The sequence below is a fragment of the Phodopus roborovskii genome, unplaced genomic scaffold (assembly GCF_943737965.1).
Source record: "Phodopus roborovskii unplaced genomic scaffold, PHOROB, whole genome shotgun sequence".
Classification (NCBI taxonomy): domain Eukaryota; kingdom Metazoa; phylum Chordata; class Mammalia; order Rodentia; family Cricetidae; genus Phodopus; species Phodopus roborovskii.
In genome coordinates, this window is record NW_026126516.1 from 4,691,753 (window position 1) to 4,709,363 (window position 17,611).

Sequence of the window (17,611 nt, forward strand, 5' to 3'; positions counted from 1 at the left end):
TGGGCTGATTGAGAACATGCTCTTTCTCTCTCTCTCTCTCCCTTCCCAGGCCTGACAGCTCTCTCCCTGTCTCCTGATTGGTCCTATTCTACGCATTTGCTTGTACACACACACACACACACACACACACACACACACACACACACCAGTCAATCTGAGCCCAGCTGGCTCTGTATGACAGGGTGCACGTGTGATTTTCTCTAGTCTGGCTCCTGTTAGACAGAGGCAGGGCCTAGCCAACAGGGCCCTTCAGAAGAGGAAGCCAGAAGACTCGGGGAGCAGATTCATCACATCCTATTGCCCACTGGAGGAGAAAAAGAAGGGAGGTTGCTTCAGCACTCAAGACCCCACAGAAACAGAAAGGTCTGCCACTGCAGCCTTCAAGACCTGCCAGGGATTTGTCCCTGCTACTCTTGTCAGTAACCCACTCTGTGCAGAATTGCTCTGTTAGATAGAGACTGCTCTTGGCAGGTGCCTAGAAAGCCAATCAAGAGCTGTGTGCTTTGTTGGCTGTCACACTTGTACACCCTGTTGTCACCCAGGGCTTCAGTTTCGACTTGCCCATCAAAGTGTTCACTGTCCTATCTACACTGCTTCTGAGTTATGGATAAATAGAAGTTCCCTTCTGTGTGAATTGAATGAATCATGTCCCCTATTGTCTCAGGTATCTGAACACTCTGTCTCCAGTAGGTGGCACTGTTTGGGGAGGTTTTTGTGAGACAGCCTTGCTGGAAGTACATCCCTGAAAGCTGAGGGATCAAAATCCAACAAAACAAACAAAAACAACAAACCTGTCTTCAATTCCAGCTTACTCTCTGTGTTTCATGCTGTGGTTGAGGATGTGCCATGTCTGCCCCCTGCTGCCCTAGGTCCCTGCCACAGTGAACTATTAGCTCTCTAGAATGCTAACCCAACGGCAGCCCCTTCTTATGTCAGTTGTCTTGGTCACGATATTTTATCACAGCAAAAGAAAATTAATGGATATAACCTTGTTAGATTTTTCTTCACTATCTGTTCAGTTCATTCTTTGCAAGTGGGGGGCGGTAAAATAACACACAAGAATTGAGCATCTCATCAGGGACTATATGATATGGTCACGTAATTCACTTTCTGGTTCACAAGTGGCACATGGCTCTTCAAGATTTAGGACACACACACTCTCTCTCTCTCTCTCTCTCTCTCTCTCTCTCTCTCTCTCTCTCTCTCTCTCTCTTTCTCTCTCTCTTCCCCCAGGAAACTCCCATGATGCTGCATGGGACACTAGCACTCTCCCATAAAACCTGAGCATCCCCAAAGCCAGGATAGGGTACCCGGATACAGCCAAGCAGAGCATGGCGGGGACTCAAGTCAGAACACAGAAGTGGAGCTTCAGATGACAGAGATGGAGAACACTTCCTCCACACAGTTCTTTCTTGTTACACTGTAACTAATGTTGCACCAGAAGATTACACCGGGAAGCTGCTTTTTACAGCCAGTTCACTGTCCATTGTTTTCCAACACTGGCAAAGTGTCTTGGTCCAAGCTTAAGAATGAAACAATTTAGACTTGTGGTTTACTGGAAAGATTGCCCCCTGATCCAATCTTTTCCTTCCAGAACTCTGATCAAGGATGCAAAAAGCAGCTGAATTTCCCACTCTCTGTTATGCACCTATGGCAGGCATTACTAGTCAACCCCAGAGTAGTGAGAGCTCCAAGCAGCCATCAAAACAGCCAGTCAGACTACAAAATGCAACTGCACTTGTCTTCAGATGAGCAAGAGCTGATCCAGTCTGGTTCAGACTGTCCAGAGCAGTCCTATTGGCTGAAGGAAAGTCACACACACACACACACACACACACACACACACACACACACACACGTTCACATACATATAAACGAGACCTTCCACTCTCTAGAAGCCTGTGGTCCGGTGTTGTGGGATATCTGTACACTGTGTGATTAAGTCTTTGATGTGATTGGTGTAATGAAGTGCTGAATGGTCAATAGCTAGGCCGGAGTTATAGGTGGGATTTCCAGGGAAAGAAAGGAAGAGGAGGAGGAATCTAGGCACACAAGAGATGCCAAGAGTCGCAGAGAGGAATCAGTAGGTGCAAGATGGAAGAGAGATAACACCACACCATAGAATGTAGATTAATATAAATGGGTTAATTTAAGTTATAAGAGCTAGTTAGGAACAAGCCTAAGCCATAGGCTGAGCTTTCATAATTAATAACAAGTCTCTGTGTCATTATTTGTGAGCTACCAGCCCAAAGGAAACTGCGACTACAGTCCAGAGCAAGTAAGAGATGAGGCAGGGGCACACTGTGAAGCTACCTGATGGGACCACAGAAAAGGGCCAGCCTGGTCTAGGCCCTTGAGACTGGGATGAGGAGGGGTAGCCTCAGAGTCAGTCTAGGCAAGGCCATGATCTGGGGCAAGTTTATTCCTTTCTGTCAACTCTTCCACCATCTCTGGGGTGCAATGGATGCCCCTGGGCAGTGGTAGCTGGGGGGACAGCTGTGCTGCTGTCACCCAGTGGCTTTGTGTCATCCAGACAGCAGCTCGCGGCACCCCTTTCCTTCCTTGGAAAAGTGAGGCTAGGATTCAGAGCCCAGGGTTAGGGTGGAAAACAGCCCACATTCCTCCAGTGCCCCCCCCCCGCCAGCTGGGTCCTCCTGCTCCCCGTGTGTCTACAAGAAGGAAGCCCTGGCCCCAGCCTTTGAAGTCCATTACACAATTGTGAAAAGACTAGACACTGTGACCACAGGGATGGGGGGCATGAGACTCCCAAATTAGCAGGGCCATTCATACATGTGTTTGTTATTTTAGCTGTTGGAAGGTTTCATACATCTACATAATGAGTCGTCGTGCCTCTCACTCCCGGGTTTCCTCCCTATCCCTGTCCCTGTCCCAGTGAGTCTCTTCTCCTCGTCCCTCTTCCATACGTTCATGTCTTGTTATGTACTACGTGATGACCTGCTGAGTTTGACTAGAGCTTCTTTCATTTTTATTATTTTCACTTTTGGTTTCTCAGGACAGGGTTTCTCTGTGTCGCCCTGGCTATCCTGGAACTAGCTCTGTAGACCAGGCTGGCCTTGAACCCAGAGATCATCCTGCCTCTGCCTCCTGAATGCTGGGAGTGAGGTGGTGTGCCACTATGCCTGACAATTTCAGGTTCTTGCTGAGCATGGGCGAGAGCTCTTTCTTGGAACCAAGGACAACTTACCAGTGTCTTCACCACTGAAGAAAATGATACCCTGCCTAATAACTATTAGTTGTCAATTTTTCCCAGGAAGGAGTGAAGCCTCGTGGGCTCCTTCCCTGACCATGGTGAGATGCTGAGGGGCCCAATCATATGCAGGTCTTGTACAGATATGAGTGTGATGGCTGAGCAGTGTCAGGAGACATCTTTTTGCTGCCTGTCTCCCCATCCTTAGGCTCTTATATTTTTTACACCTTCTCTTTCTCAGTGTTCTCTGAGCCTGGGAGGGGGTGATAGGTGTCCCAGTTAGCACCGAGCAGCCACCGTAACTTGGTTTCTGTATCAACTGCTTCCTGATACAGTAAGAGGCTTCTCCAATAAAGACTGTGCCCTGTCAAATGGGTGGAATTAGAAGAAACCATCCTGAGTGAAGTAACCCAGTCACCAAAGGGCAAACATGGTATGTATTCACTCATACGTGGATATTAGACATAGAGCAAAGGATTACCAGCCTACAATCCACACCACCAGAGAAGCTAGGAAGCAAGGAGGACCCTAAGAGATGGTCTGCCAGAGAAGGGGAAAGATCTCCCGAGCAAATTGGGAGCATAGAGGGATGGGGGGAGAATTAATAGAAAGAGAAGGCGAGAAGATGAGGGGAAAGGAGGACATGAGGGAACAGGAAGATTGAGTTGTGGAAAAACAATAGAGGAAGCCATTATAGGTCTAAAGAGACAGCTGACACTAGGACAATGTCCAGAGATCTACAAGGATGACTAAGAATCTAAGCAGCAGTGGAGAGGCTGCCTAAAATCCCTTCCCCTATAATGAGATTGGTGACTATGTTATATGCCATCCAGGATCCTTCATCCAGTAGCTGATGGAAGCAGAAGCAGACACCCACAGCTAAATGTGAGCTGCACTCCTGGAATCCAGTCGCAGAGAAGGAGGAGTGATGATCAAAGGGGCCAAGACCAGCCTGGAGAAACCCAGAAACAGCTGCCTTGAACAAGGGAGAGCTCATGGCCCCCATACTGACAGCTGGGAAACCAGCATAGGACCGACCCAGACCCCCTGAATGTGGGTGTCAGTTAGGAGGACTGGGCAGTCTATGGGGCCTCTGGTAGTGGATCAGTATTTATCCCTAGTGTACAAATGGACTTTGGGAGTCCATTCCACATAGAGGGAGACTCTTTCAACCTAGGCACATGGAAGAGGGCCTAGGCCCTGCTCCAAATGATGTGACAGACTTTGAAGATCCCCTATGGAAGGTCTCACTTTCCCTAGGGAGCAGAAAGGGGATGAGTTAGGGCATCAGTGGGGTGCAAAGGAGGAGGGGAGGGAGCGGGAACTGGGGTTGACATGTAAAACAAGCTTGTTTCTAATTTAAATTTAAAAATCATAGGAAAAAAAAAAGATTGTGCCCTGCACTAATCCATGACCATACACATGGTGTCTGGAGGGCAATTTCAGAGCACGACCTTTGAGCATCACAATGGTAGCAGGGTCCTCTCTAGGGCCCATGAAATCCCCAGCCATAGGCTCTTGACCGGGCTTACAGAAGCAAGCACCAATTTCTTCCCGGGGAGATTGGTGACATACAAAGACTTTATAATACAACCAATTCTAAGAGCGCTGCACTGTAGCTACAGCTGAACACTTGACGTGTGTGAGAACTCGATGGCTGTAACTGTCCTCAGACCCACAGAGCTCGCATCCTGGCATCTCAGCGTCTCGGTGAAAGGGGTGGAGAGAGAAGGCACATGAGCATCTGCCCTGCTTTGTTCTGTCTCTCAGCCCAGGCCATTTCTCCACCCTGCTTTTCTCGGATCCTGTAGCTGCCACACAGCAGAACTCCAGGAAAAGGCAGCCTGTGACAGGGGGCTGAGCTTGGCTCCCTGGCAAGGCTTTCTACTTACAATAAGATCTGCAGACAGATCAGAAAGCATTTCTCTGCACGCCAAAGTCACACCATGTGGCTATACTGGGAAGCAGCACACAGTAGAGCTGCCCTTTGTGTCCTCAGTTTGCCCAGCTTTGAACACAGGGTTCCCAGCCAGGGCTTCGCCAACATTTGAACTGGGTCATTTTTAGCGTAAGAGGTAAGTATCAGCTGGGCAGTGGTGGCACATGCCTTTAATTCCAGCACTCCAAAGGCAGAGGCAGGCAGACCTCTGTGAGTTTGAGGCCAGACTCAGACTCATCGAGAGAGAGGGGGAGAGAGAAGTATCCTGTGTTCCAGGACATTCAACAGCATCACTGGTGTTACTTCAAGAGATGCCTGTAATGTCTCCCCCACCCACCCACCCCCGTAATTGTAGAAGCCAGAAAAGTCCCCAGGGGACAAAAGTCACCTCGAATGCCACTTGCTCGTGGCTCTGAGATCCCACTCAGCCCCAGCAGCTCTGTGGAATTTTGAGAGTAAGTCAGGAAAGGGAAGACAGGGTTCTGTAGAGGTTTCTGAAGGCCACTGCTGCCACCTGCTGGCCGCCATCCTCTATCTTGTAGTCTGCAATCCCTCTCTTGCAAATTGGTGTCCAGAGGATGGACCTGCAAATGGATGGGTAAACATGAATGTGAGGTTCGTGCGTGTGATCAGTACAAGAGTCAAGTCAGGGAAGAATGCAGGTTTGGGGGCCGTTGTTGTCCTTCTTGGAGAGCCGTGGGCTTCCTTACACGTAATGACCTCAGTGAAGGGAGGGAGGACGACCCTCAGGGACATCTCTTTCCCACATGAATTGTGGGAATACGTTTTTTTGACCATGGTGTCTGAGATGAACACTCAGAGGCAACTGGCGCTGTAGCACCTTGTAGCTTGTTAAGGTGCCCTCTGTGCACTCAGGCCCCTGTCCCTCCCACCTCCATGCCTTCCGATATGGCTCTTTGACGTGCCCTGGGTGAGCCTTTAATTCAGATAGGGTAAGTCCTCAAGCTTTCTCCTTTGTAAACAGCCTCTTTGATCCTTTATCATTTCATTTGAATTGTCCCCCACACAGAGTACAGATCCGAGATAGAAGAACTTCCTGTTCTCTCAGCCAAACCTATTCAAACCAGCACTGTCTGGCATATGCAGTGATTAAGCTATTGAAATTCAGAGCCTGTCATTAGAAACGGGAATGGTTAGTTTCTTTTAAAAAAAAATCTAACATTCCGAAGTCCTTGAAGAATGGGGGTTGCTTCTGGAGTCATCTTTGGATGAATACCATCCACGCCTTATAGCAAGAGCAGGATCATGTCTAAGATGGCCAGGAGAATGCAGTTTCCGTGGCAACAATGGAGCCTTTGTCTGCTGTGTGTAGGTGACTGCTGATAACTGATGTTTAGGAACCTGGCCCCATGCCCAGCCGTGGTGGTGCACACCTTTAATTCCAGCACTTGGGAGGCAGAGGCAGGAGGATCTCTGCGAGTTTGAGACCAGCCTGGTCTATAGAGTGAGTGCCAGGATAGGCTCCAAAGCTATACAGAGAAACCCTGTCTTGAAGGGGGAAAGAAAGAAAGGACGAGAGAGAGAGAGAGAGAGAGAGAGAGAGAGAGAGAGAGAGAGAGAGAGAGAGAACCTGCCCCAGGCTTCTTCCTCCTCTGACATCATTTGCCCATTGCCCATTTGTTGAACGATGTGCATCTATCAGGTGAACTTGCAGTTTCTAAACAACTAAGCAAACACACAAGGAAAGGAACAGACACGCCTAAAACTTTTCTGTCCAATCCAGTGGCATAGCATTCACACTTCCCATAAAGATTTACTGCACAGGGGCACACCCTTGGCACTTGCTGCATTCTGGGCAGTGGCAAGCTGAGATCAGATTCCCTAAGAAGCATACAAAAACATTTTCCAAAGTTCCTGTGATAGCTTTATTGTCATTGTAGCAACCTGGTTCTGAGGTGGTATTGTGGGGGACTCTTTGAGGACATACAAAGCAGCCATACACATGGATGACAACTTCCCCATAGCTGTGTCGATGGAGTGCCCCCTTCAGTTGAATTTCCATGGCTAGGTACTCTAACACTTCTGGAGCCCACAAAGACACTTGCACCAAGAACAAAGCATACAACTGACTGGAAGTGCAGGACAGAGGGACCAGGATCTCAGGTGAGGCTCCAATGCCCCTCCCACTGTCTCCTAGGAGACAGTCACATCAATAGGCCTGACCTTGAGGGTCTCTTTCCAGTTGTCAAAAGCTGCTTTTGTGGAGAGATGAAGAGAGGGAGGGAAGGAGAGAGGGAGGAAGGGGTAGGGAAGGATAGAGGGACAGAGTGAAGGAGGGATGAAGGGAGGGAGAGATCCACAGTAAATGTACATTTGAAACCCCAACCTCCTTCCCATAAATCCTCTGAGCCAGACTTGGAGGGTGTGGAGCATCCCCCTTCCCAATGCCAGGCTTCCTGCTCAGATCCCTTCTGATGAGATCACCACTCTCAGCGTTTCTGGGACCCCTAGTGCTGGGACTTGTCTGATGAGGTCAGTGAGGCTATCAGGTGGCTCCATCCTGCTTGGTTGAGAGAACTTTTTCCCTTCCCAGAAGGCTGTTGGAGTCCCTGCCGCTGCCCATGGAGCCTGCCATGTGGGCCGCACACCATTCTTTAGGTCATCTTTTTACCTTTTAAACCTAATATGATCAAAGTACCTTCAGGCACAACTGACCTAGCACCTCTGGGGTGAGGCCCATTATTCCAGCTGATGTGGAATGCCCAGCTTATCTGTTCCTTGGCTTCTCACCCATGCACCCATGGGAGGCTGGCAGCCTGCTTTCTCCTCTCCCAGCCTGGCCTGTCTCCCTCCAGTGTTTCCACGGAGCTGCAGTGTAAGGAAGAAGGACTATGACTTTTTTCCCCAGAAGGTTTCCATGACAACGGAGCTGTGGTTTAGTGAAGCCCCGGCTTGTCTTCTCTAGTCTCTCCAGCCTCCCTCAGGTGTCTGGTCCAGCAGTCTTAGCTGCCGACTTTCTGTATTTGTCTTTAGGGCTTGAACACATGCTTGAGGAGAGCAGCCACATGACGCCACCAAGGGCAAGACTAGAGCCACCACTCATTGCCATCCCATCCCTCCGCTCTTCTAGCATTTGGCAATTCATTCCCAATCTGCAAAGTCCCAAGCTCCTGCCTCAGGAACTGCTCCATAGAACTTCGAGCCCAGTGCTGTGTGCCTGCATAGCATGGGGGCAGGGTTCGATTTCAACACGGTGCTTGCTCAACTCACTGTTCCTGTCAAGTAGAACACAGAATTCCCTCCCCTCGATACTGAGAATTCCCAGGTGCCAAATGCGGGAGCGCAGGCAGCCTGTTGCAGAAGGCTTCTTCTCTCCCGTAGCTCTGCAGGTAAGGCTCCACTCCCTCTCGGTGTCCAGACTTGGCAACTTCTATTCCTCTCTGTAGGAAAGGGTGTCTGGTTATATATGACTCTGCCACTGTCAGAAGAGCAAAGGGGCTTGTGAGAGGTCCCAGCAGGTAGAGCTGCTTGCTGTGCAAGCCTGGAGACCCTCATAAAAGTGGAGAGATTACTGACTCCACAGAGTTGTCCTCTGACCCCCCCACAAATCAATCAATCAATCAATCAATCAACTTAAAACCAAGAAGAACAGAGAGCCAGGGGAGCTTCCCATAGCTCAAAGGTCTCTTTTCACTCAAAGACCCAGGACAAGTTCTAGGCTCACCTGAAGTCACCCCACTCTGAGGTTGAGCTGTTGAACTGAGCCCCAAGTGCTTACTATTAGCTGATTGGACAGTAATCGGGCCCATGTGGGAACTCCTTCATGGCTCATCACCCCTCTAAACTCCGATCTCTGTCCAAGCACGACGCCAGGGGCAGATGTCAGAGGCAAAAGGGCAGCCCGTGTGTGCTCACAGCGGGGAGGTGCTGTGTACCCTGGGAGAGAGAGAAAGAAGTGGCAGGTGCCAGGAAACACATGGCCCCAGTCTTGGGGTAAGGGGCAGAGCCTGACTTGTGTCCGCATTGGTGGCTTCTTGGCTTTTGTACCCCCGTGTGTCTGATAAGAAAAGCCCTCCTTGCGGGAGTGGAGAAGTGGGCATTGGGAAACAACATCAACGAGACACACTTCTTGCTTTGCCCTGCTGTTCCTGTGCTGGGCCCTAGCTGGTGGTCCAGGGCTGCATTTGACCTACCCCCATTACTGCAAGTCTCGTCTCTTGTAAGCCCACATGTGACATCTCAGGGGTTCCAATCTCAGAAATGACAGCCCCGGGCAATCTGCAGTCTCTCGCCCTCACTTGGTGGCATCTGGCCTATGAGAACTAGTTCTCTCCAGTGACACGTGCCCACCATTCCTCATAGCGACACTGAGAACGTTCTCACTCGGCTCATGAGGACACCGATGTCCACTGCCAGCTGAAGCCCAGAAAATGTCCGTTTATATTCACAAAGCACATGGGTGGCCAAGTGAAGAGCCGGTTCTCTCAAGGTCTTTTCCTAGCAAAACCTCCTCACATTACGCAAATACAAAGAGGCAAACCATCCCAGGTTCCCTTTGGAGGTTCGAAGGGGTGTTGACCTGGGGGAGGCTGGCTCACTTCCGATGAGGAGTCTGTTGTCCCCATGGTCCTGTTCATTAATCATTAGTTGATCTGGAGGCAGCAGGCGGAGGGCAGAGGACTTTATTTTCCTGAGCGCCACAAGCCACTCTGCAGCTCAGATAGCCACCCAGGGCAACTCCAGGACAGACTGTGTCGTGAGTAACCCAGGGATAAGGGGAACAATGTCCAAAGAGGGTGACTTGCCATCCTGGTTTGCCCAAGACCAAAAGCTCTTCCTAGGTCACAGGACTTTGGAGCTAAAGCCAGGGAAGTCTGGGACCAACTAGACAGCCGGTCACCCTCCCTACATGTTAGAAATGCAGAGACTAGATAGAAACCCTGGTGTACCTGTGTTACATGCCCCTGCCCCTCTGCTAGGTGGCTGGCACTCAAGCCCCTATTCCACACAGCTAGCCCAGGGCATCATCGGCCAAATCTTGGTTTTCCAAAGCTCTCAGGGCAGGTGCTGATATACCAGAGGGCATTCTGGGTAATTCACTTAAAGCCACAGAAACGTGCACAGTCCTGGGGCTGAGCTTAGGAAGCTATGTAGGGAAGGGAGAGCCTAGGAAGCCAGATGTGTTGTTGAGTCCTCCCTCCCATGATGAAAAGCCAGGCAGAGAGGGCTGCTGTTGCAGCTGTGGCCAAGGTCAGTGAAGAATGCAAGATGAGGAATGACAATACGAAAGTTCTCGTTTGAAAATAGAAGTTAAATGTAAGTGTAAGAATTATTGAACCATGTTGTTGAATGTGGTGACCCAAGACAGTAGTAGTCCCTGCTACTTAGGAAACTGAGGCAGGTCGCCATTTTCAATGCCTTCCAGTGTTAGAGTGTTAGTTCAAGCCTGCCCTGGACAACTTAGTGAGATGGTATCGCAAAACAAAAAGTAGGAAGCCAAGTGGACCTGACTACACTTGTTACCCCATATTCTCACGTTGTATTGGGGGGGCAGGGGAGGGGAGGGGAGGCCTGGAGAGATGGCTGAATGGTCAAGAGCACCCACTGCTCTTGCATAGGACCTAGGTTCGGTTCCCAGCACCCACATCAGATAGCCCACCTGTAACTTTAGTTCTGGGTGAACCAGCACCCTTTTGTCTCCTATGTGGACATATGTTCATGTAGTTACACACACATGTACATAAATAAAAATTAAAAAAAAAACTTTTCTTAAAGGCGAAAAAATGGCCAAGGATACTAGAATTAAAACTCAATGGTATGACATTCACCTAGGGAACATGAGGCCCATATATCAATTCCTGGCACAAGAAAAGAGAATAAAAACAGGTAGACAATGTTTTGTGACACCCTAAGGTTATTTGAATTCCAGATCGAAGAACCCATGCATAGAGTTTTGCCAAAAATGCTTGCCTTGCCCACAGTTGCTTCCTAGTGTCCAGGGCAGAGTGAAATGTGGCCAAAGAGACTGGCTAACAGAGCCATGGGTGACACTATCTGGCACTTTGTGGGAAATTTTTCAACCCTAGTCAGAGAGAGAGAGAGAGAGATGGAGACAAGAATCCTTGTGTTTAGGGATGCATGGTCCAAAGGGAAATTCCCAGGATACGCCATGGGAAGCGGGGAGGGGTATAGAAGGCCAGAAAGATGAGCTCGGTGGTCACAGGGCTTTTGGACCAGAACATAACAGTAGTAGGACTATTGGATGGAACAAGGGTAGATTCAGTGTAAAAAAAAAAAAAAAAAAAATTGAATAGCCTGTCTTGGGCAAGTCAAGTCCATTGTGAGAAGATAGTCAATCTCACCAATGTGGTCCTTCACTGACATCTCTTTCCTCTTCCGGAAGAGTGGGCTGTAGACGGGGCAGCACAGGGAGGTGTTCACCTTTCCCTGGATGACTGAGATAAGGAAAGGGAAAGGAAAGAAGGGAGGGTGCCTGGCAGAGGAAGTCCAGCTCTGGCTGGACCTTTGCAAATCGGGCAGGCTCACAGAGGTGGGGGCACAGGCATGTGCTTCCTGAATCTACAGCTGTGCCACCAAATTGTCACCCATGCGTGGAGGGCACCTGCATTCAATTCCTTCCACTGACAGAGCCGAGCACAAGCCTCTATTCCGAGGGTGTGAAAAGCCAATAGACACAGAGAAAGAGGAGAGTGGGAGGGCTTTATTAGAAAATAACAAGCGTGGTGGAGGTCACTCCTGAACACACTGGAGGTATAGGCACCTTACCATTGGAAAGACCTGTTAATTACATGTAGTAGGGATTGTATGCTGTGTGTTCAAAGATGCCTCACAGGAAAATCTTTGGAAAACCACAGAGTTTATCACTACTGTGAGGTTAATTCTAGGTCAGTAGAAGAGGGAATGGCTATCTTCAACTAGCTTAAACCAGTCCCTTGATGGTTTCCTAAGGAGAACCTCACTTGAAATAAGTAAAGGAACACAGCCATTTAAATGGATATTTACATGCAGTGCAATGTAATGTCTTTTACAGGGCCATTCCAAACAAGCACAGGTGTTAGCCCCTAACGCCCCCTACCTAGTGATTGAATCTCCCCACCTCTGTGTCCATGCCTGTAATGTCAGCTCAGCAGGGCTCCTGACTGTTGTTGGAATGTCCTTCAGGATGGGGTACCATTTTCTCTGCAGACCTGAGAGATCCAGCATGCATTGCACTCCCTGCCTGCTCCTTCTTCTGGCTGGACACCTGATGCCTTCTCACAGCCAACCAGTCCAAGAGTCCGACCACACATCCAACCAGACCGATAGAGTGTCCTTACAGTTGAACATCTCCAGCTACCAGATTGCCCCAGGCAATGCCAACTTTGCCTTCACCCTCTACCACCTGATAGCTTCCCAAAACTCTGGGAAGAACATTTTCTTCTCCCCACTCAGCATCTCCATCTCCTTGGCCATGCTGTCCACGGGGGCTGGTGGGGACACCCAGACTCAGATCCTTGAAGGCCTGGGCTTCAATCTCACAGAGCTGTCATTGCCTGAAATCCAGGACGGCTTCAGGTCTGTGCTTCAAGAGATAAATCGTCCATCCACTGAGCTGGACGTCTCTGTAGGCAATGCACTTGTCCTGAACCAGGACTTGGAGCTCCTCCCTGATTTTGTCAGCACCGCCGAAGCATCCTATAATGGCAAAGTATTACGCAGTAACTTCAGAGACATGGAGGCTACGACCCGGCTCATCAACAACTATGTCAAGGAGAAAACCCGTGGAAAGATCAGGGATTTGGCCAGCGGCCTGAGCCCTGACATGAGGATGATCCTGATAAATTATATCTTCTTCAAGGGTGAGCTCAATAAGGTGCCAGCCCACTGCTGAGCATACACTCCTGCTGGGAGATAGGTGAGGGTGGGTGTGGCATCCAAGCATCTCTTTTTCTGTGGTTCCTGTGGGGATCTCCAGAGCTCATCAGAGCTAGTCCACTTTTCAAACTCAGCTTTTTATGTTTGCTTTGGAGGGGTGAGTGCATGCCACAGCATACATGTGGAGGTTGGGGGACAACTCGTGGGAGCTGTTCTTTCATTGCCTGTGTCCTGGAGGTCACACTCAAGTCATGAGACTCAGTAGCAGAGCCTCTATATCATACGTGATCTCCATGGCTCCAAATCTCAGCTTGTAACTGGCTCTGATTCAGGATCCACAGGGAGCAAAATGAAAATATCCCTAGACAATCACCCAGGCAAATCAGTTGCCACGCCTGTGTGTCACACGTGGCATGTTAACACGCCACTGACCACACAAAAAACAACTTCCTTTTAAAGATTCATTTTGTTGGGTTTGTTGTTGTTGTTTGCTTGTTTAGTTGCGTGTCTGTATGGGGTATATGCATGTAAGTACAGGGGCTGGCCAGAGCCAGAGGCATCAGATTACCTGGAGCCAGAGTTACATCTGGTTGTGAGCCACCAGGTAGGTGCTGGGAATCAAACCCCAGTCCTCGGGGAAAGCGCAGGTGGTCTTAACTGCTGTGCCACCTGTCTAGAACAGTGCACCTCAAACTTTCTAATGCTGCAACCCTTTAATATGGTTCCTCTTGTGGTGACCCCAGCCATAAAATCATTCTCATTGCTAGTTCACAGTTGTAATCTTGCTTCTGTTATGAATCAAAGTGTAAATGTTTTTGGACATAGAAGTTTGCCAAAGGGGTCATGACCCACAGGTTGACAACCACTCTCCTAGATTAGTGTCAGTTAAGTCAAGCTGCCAATCGAGATGGACCATTTCTCCTAGATGACTTGACTGGGATACAGAACAAAGCAGAAGGGTCTTCAGTGGCTATTCTGTGGCTCTGAGATGCAGGTGGCGCTACCTGAAGGAAGATTTGGCTTCTCTGTCTCCCTTACACCCTCAGGTCTGTGGAAGAAACCCTTTCCTCCCTCGAAGGTCTTCAAGGGTAACTTCTATGTGGACGAGAACACAGTTGTGAAGGTACCCATGATGCTGCAAGATGACCAGAAACACTGGTTTCTCGATGACAGATACGTGCCCTGCACCGTACTGCGGATGGATTACAAAGGCGATGCTGTGGCGTTTTTCATCCTTCCTCAAGAGGGCAAGATGGAGGAGGTAGAGCAGGTGTTGTCCCCAGGCATGATAAAAAGGTGGGACCGCCTGCTCCAGAATAGGTAATCAAGATGTCACACGGTGTTCAATCTCCAATGCCACTTGCAAATGGGTCCTTCTCATGAAACTAAGTGGCCAGAAATAGGAGTGACCACTACTCAATGAAGGCATTGGCTCTGGCTCCAAGAATTGCCTTGCCTTCTTAGAAGTGAACTCTCTCATGGTGGTTAGCACAGGGTCCTGCTCTCATTGAAGAGAACCATTCTAGAGTTATGGTCTTAAGTTCTTTTGTTGCACAGGCCTTGGGTAGAGTGACTTTACCTCTGAGGGTCAAACCTTGTACAATGAATATGAGAATTGCCCTACCCCACCCACAGCCAGATGACTGTCTGAGCTGACAGAGAAGGGTTAAGAAAATTCTATCCACCCACCCAATTTCATACACAAAGAGAGAGAGAGGAGGGAGGAAGAGAAAGTGTAGTGCCCCCCTCATGGCCCTTCAGGTACCGTTACAGAAGGGTTTGGTTGCAGTTCTCCAAATTCTCCATTTCAAATTCCCATGCACTGAATGAGAATTTGTCTGGGTTTCCAGGACCTGTTTTCCCGGCACACTCACTATGGTGCTCCTGGTAGCCAAACTTAGGTGAAACAAAGACAATTGCTTCCTTCTGAGAAAGACTCAGATCAGCTGGGCACCAGATGCTTCAAACAATGCAGCCCCGCCCCCACACTGAAGTCCAGTGGAAGTGTTTCTAGTCATAGAGACGCAAAAGACCAGCCAGAGGCCTCATTCAGGCAGGGGTTCACATCAGCTAAGACAGGGAATCAACCCACAGAAGTCAGCTGGTCCAGAGATGATGTGACCTAAGGCGGGAGGCGCTGGCACTTGTCTCCCAGAGTACCCATATCCCTCCACAATCCAGCCTCTAAGGAAGATGGGTGTCCGAGGCAGTAATTACCCAAGATAAACTACAGGCAATGCAGAAATTCTCAGAGGAGGATCAGTTTTCCCCTGAAAAGGAGCCCCTTAATTGGTTGTTCAATACCAAGTGGTCAGCCCTGAAATCATATACAAACTAGAAACACCAAGGGAAGAAGGAGTTAGAGAGGGAAAAGGATGGGTGTAATTATATTTCAAGTAGAAAAAATCACTCCCCTAGACAGCTAAGTAGGCATCTGGGGCCTGTCGCCGCTACAGGCGCCTAGCTGAGGTGTTGCCTGCCTCACGGGTGCTCCTGGAAGCCAAACTCAAATGGAATAGAGGCCTTTTCTTCCGAAGAAGGCCTGGATCAACAGGGCCCAGCTGCTTCAGGAGCTGGGGAGATGGCTCAGACAACAGAGAGCCCGAGTCTGGATTCCAGAACTCTCAGTTTTTAAAAGCCAGGAGTGGTGGCTTTTAATCCCTGTAATCCCAGGGCACAGCTAGGTTCCTAGGGTTGGCACACCAGCCATCCTAGCTCACCAGGCAAGTTCCAGGACCATGAGAGACCCTGTGCCAGTGACGTGAGGTTTGTCCTACAACTGCGTCACATGTGCCCATGTGCACATGCAACACACACACACACACACACACAGAGAGAGAGAGAGAGAGAGAGAGAGAGAGAGAGAGAGAGAGAATCTAACAGGCCTCCTCTCCTTGCCCCTTCAGGTACCTTTACAGAAAGCTCTCATTGCAGCTTCCAAAATTCTCCATTGCAAACTCCTATGAATTGGATGAGATTTTGCCCTACCTGGGCTTCCGGGACCTGTTCACCCGGCGCGCTGACTTCTCAAATATCAACCAAGCGGAGAAATTGCAGTTATCCAAAGTAAGTAACGAAGGGTCATGGCCCCTGTAGACCCCTGAGAAGGAGGTGACAATAGAGACCCTCCCTGCTATCACACGGACTCTGAGAGCCTGGGTATGCTCAGTCTCCCACAGGTTTGAGCAGCCAGCCAGCAGCGCACCAGTTGCCAGACATGGTCTGGGTGTGGAGATGATATGACAGTGGCCAGCCCATGCCCTCAGACACCTCTGGGTCAGGCCAGGGGTTTGGCATTTGGGTATGGCAGAGCCGTGGAGAGTGAAGGATGCTCGGTAGGGACAGCAAAAGGGGGAGGCTGAAGCCTGTATTGGTGTATTTTTATAGGAGAGCCAGAGATCCGTTACTTTACATGTGGGGAGTAGAGACACTAATGGGTTCACCCTAGAAGAGGAGTCTGAATTTCTTTCTGTTCGGCTCCTTGCCGTGGGATATTGCCTGCTCTTTGCTTTAATTATCCTTATCCCTAAAGTGGCCACACTGCTGCTGGCCTCCTAGGAGGTGACACGAATGAGAGGCTCAGGATTGACGTCTGTCATTACTGCCCATTTTGGAGAGGCTGTGAAGCCTGTGCTTTCTGTTTTAGGTTTTCCACAAGGCCACCCTGGACGTGAACGAAGTCGGCACGGAGGCCGCGGCAGCCACCAGTGTCTCGGTCACCTTCTTCTCCGCCCAGCACAAGAGACATGTCCTTGTATTCAACCGGCCATTCTTCCTAGTGATATATTCCAGCAGCACCAAGAGTATCTTCTTCATGGGGAAGGTGTTCAATCCCACAGCATAGCTATGCCAGGACTGGCTGGTCTGTTACCAGCAGGAGTAGGTGGTTCCAGAGGGCTGGGAAGGGATAGCTCTACATCCATGACTGAGGGCAGGGAAGGATCCCTGTCTCCAAAGAGGAGTCAGGGCTACAGGAAGGGGTAGGGCAAGATGGGCTGGAAAATGAGAGCGTACCTCCTGGAGTGGGGGCGGGGGAGGGGGTGTCGCACCGATTAAATCCAATGATAGCTCTGAGACCCCGGTGTGTGTGGTTCTGCAGACATCCTTTGCCTGTCCCTTCCCCCCCAACCCCCCAGGTCTTACCCTGTTAGCAAACCAGGTCCCAGACATGGTGTATGAGGTGCTCAAGTCCCATATGGCTGCCCATGTATGTGGAGAAGGGATGTCAGTTGCTGTGTGCAGTTAGGGTTGTCGTTGTCTTTGTTTTTTGTTTTGTTTTGTTCCCAGAAGAGGAACTGAGAACACTTTGGTAGGAAGACTCGCAACAGAAGGAGCCTGGGCCACTTGGACGCTGACCTGCAGTTTTTGTTGCCTCTGCCTCATTGTGGCAATGCCTATCAGAAGCAGCTTGAGGAAGGATGGGTTTATGTTGGCTCGCTGTTTCAGAATGCCTCTCTCCATGATGGCAGGGAGCTTGGCAACAGTCTCAGTTCACGGTGTGGTGTGGGGGGGAGATGGAGGAGGTTGTTCATATCATGCTGGACCAGAAAGCAGACAACGAGGCCCGAACCAATGGTTGGATCAAAAGCTCACTGCTAGAGACCCGCTTCAACAGACAAGTCCCAACT

At 49.7% G+C, this 17,611-nt stretch overlaps 1 protein-coding gene across 2 annotated transcripts in view; it reads left to right on the forward strand.

Annotated features, from left to right (window-relative positions):
• The window catches only part of Serpina4 (serpin family A member 4), an 82,078-nt gene extending 65,127 nt beyond the window's left edge, over positions 1–16,951 (forward strand). Inside the window, exons 1-5 of one of the 2 annotated variants that reach the window (XM_051196539.1) lie at positions 9,731–9,864; positions 12,315–12,967; positions 14,030–14,303; positions 15,890–16,049; positions 16,630–16,950. In XM_051196539.1, the coding sequence (XP_051052496.1) occupies positions 12,331–12,967; positions 14,030–14,303; positions 15,890–16,049; positions 16,630–16,827 (1,269 nt within the window). In that variant the 5' untranslated portion in view covers positions 9,731–9,864; positions 12,315–12,330 and the 3' untranslated portion in view covers positions 16,828–16,950. Of the gene's footprint in view, positions 1–9,730; positions 9,865–12,314; positions 12,968–14,029; positions 14,304–15,889; positions 16,050–16,629 lie in introns of those variants that run through there. The other variant, XM_051196538.1, reaches the window with a different exon arrangement.
• Positions 16,952–17,611: the final 660 nt, after the last annotated feature.